At 51.2% G+C, this 1,027-nt stretch overlaps 1 protein-coding gene across 1 annotated transcript in view; it reads left to right on the top strand.

Annotated features, from left to right (window-relative positions):
- NAA40 (N(alpha)-acetyltransferase 40, NatD catalytic subunit) overlaps positions 1-943 on the top strand; it is a gene marked incomplete at its 3' end in the record, with an annotated part of 1,638 nt that extends 695 nt beyond the window's left edge. The window contains exons 4-5 of the mRNA XM_009895600.1: positions 605-763; positions 860-943. Of these exons, the coding sequence (XP_009893902.1) occupies positions 605-763; positions 860-943 (243 nt within the window). The remainder of the gene's footprint in view (positions 1-604; positions 764-859) is intronic.
- Between the last annotated feature and the right edge of the window lie 84 nt (positions 944-1,027).

The following is a 1,027-nucleotide window of genomic DNA, read 5'->3' as shown; positions in this document are numbered from 1 at the left end:
TTTTTTTTTAGCCCCCTAAAATTGGGGTGGTTCCCCCCTCCCCCCGAAATCCAAGGGGGGTGTTTTTGACCCCCCCAAAATCATTGGGGTTTTTTTTTCCCCCACCAAATTGTTGAGATTTTGCACCCCAAAATCATTGAGGTCATCCCCCCCTCCCCCGCAATTATTGGGGGGTTTTACTCCCCAAATAGTTAGTCTCTTTTTATCCCAAAATCACAGAGAGGTTTTTTTTCACCCCCCAAATTTTGGAGGTGTTGGTTTTTGGGTTTTTTTAATGCCCCTAAATTTGGGTGATGGTTTGTTGCTCCCCACCTCCCCTTTTATTTGGGGGGGGGTTTCTAGAGTCCCAAAATTATTGAGATTTGGGGTTTGCCCCCCAAAATAGTTGTGGGGGTTTTACCATCCCCAAATTATTGGGGATTTGGTGTTTGTTTGGTTTTTTAACCCCCAAATTACTCAGTTTGGGGATTTCATCCCCCTGAATCACTGAAGTTTGGGGATTTTTTTTGCCCCCCCTCAAATGATTGTGGGGATTTGTCCTCCTTAATGAATCCCTGATGGATTTTGCCCCCAAAATCCTCGTTTTTCACCCCAAACGGGGCAGGTACGAGCAGAGCGAGTGGGGTTGGAAGGAACGAGAGAAACGCGAGGAGCTCCGAGACGACCGCGCCTGGTACCTCATCGCCCGCGAGCCCGACGCTGCCCCCGTCGCCTTCTCCCACTTCCGCTTCGACGTCGAGTGCGGCGACGAGGTCCTTTACTGGTGGGTACCCCCCAAAAATGGGGAAAAAACCTCAAAAAAAGGGCTGTGGGGGTGGTTTTTTTTTGCCATAACAAAGCCATGCGTTTATCCCCGCAGCTACGAGGTGCAACTGGAGAGCAGAGTGCGACGACGAGGGTTGGGCAAGTTCCTCCTCCAGATTCTCCAACTGGTGGCCAACAGGTGAACCCAGTACCACCTTCTGATACGGTTTTTGGGGTAAAACCAGGCGGTTTTGGGGCCGCCCGCCCCTGGCTGAGCCCTCCC

This window comes from Charadrius vociferus, unplaced genomic scaffold (genome assembly GCF_000708025.1).
Source record: "Charadrius vociferus isolate BGI_N301 unplaced genomic scaffold, ASM70802v2 scaffold712, whole genome shotgun sequence".
Taxonomy (NCBI): Eukaryota; Metazoa; Chordata; class Aves; order Charadriiformes; family Charadriidae; genus Charadrius; species Charadrius vociferus.
The sequence above is the reverse complement of the archived record's forward strand: the minus strand, read 5'-3'. Positions and strand labels throughout refer to the sequence as shown.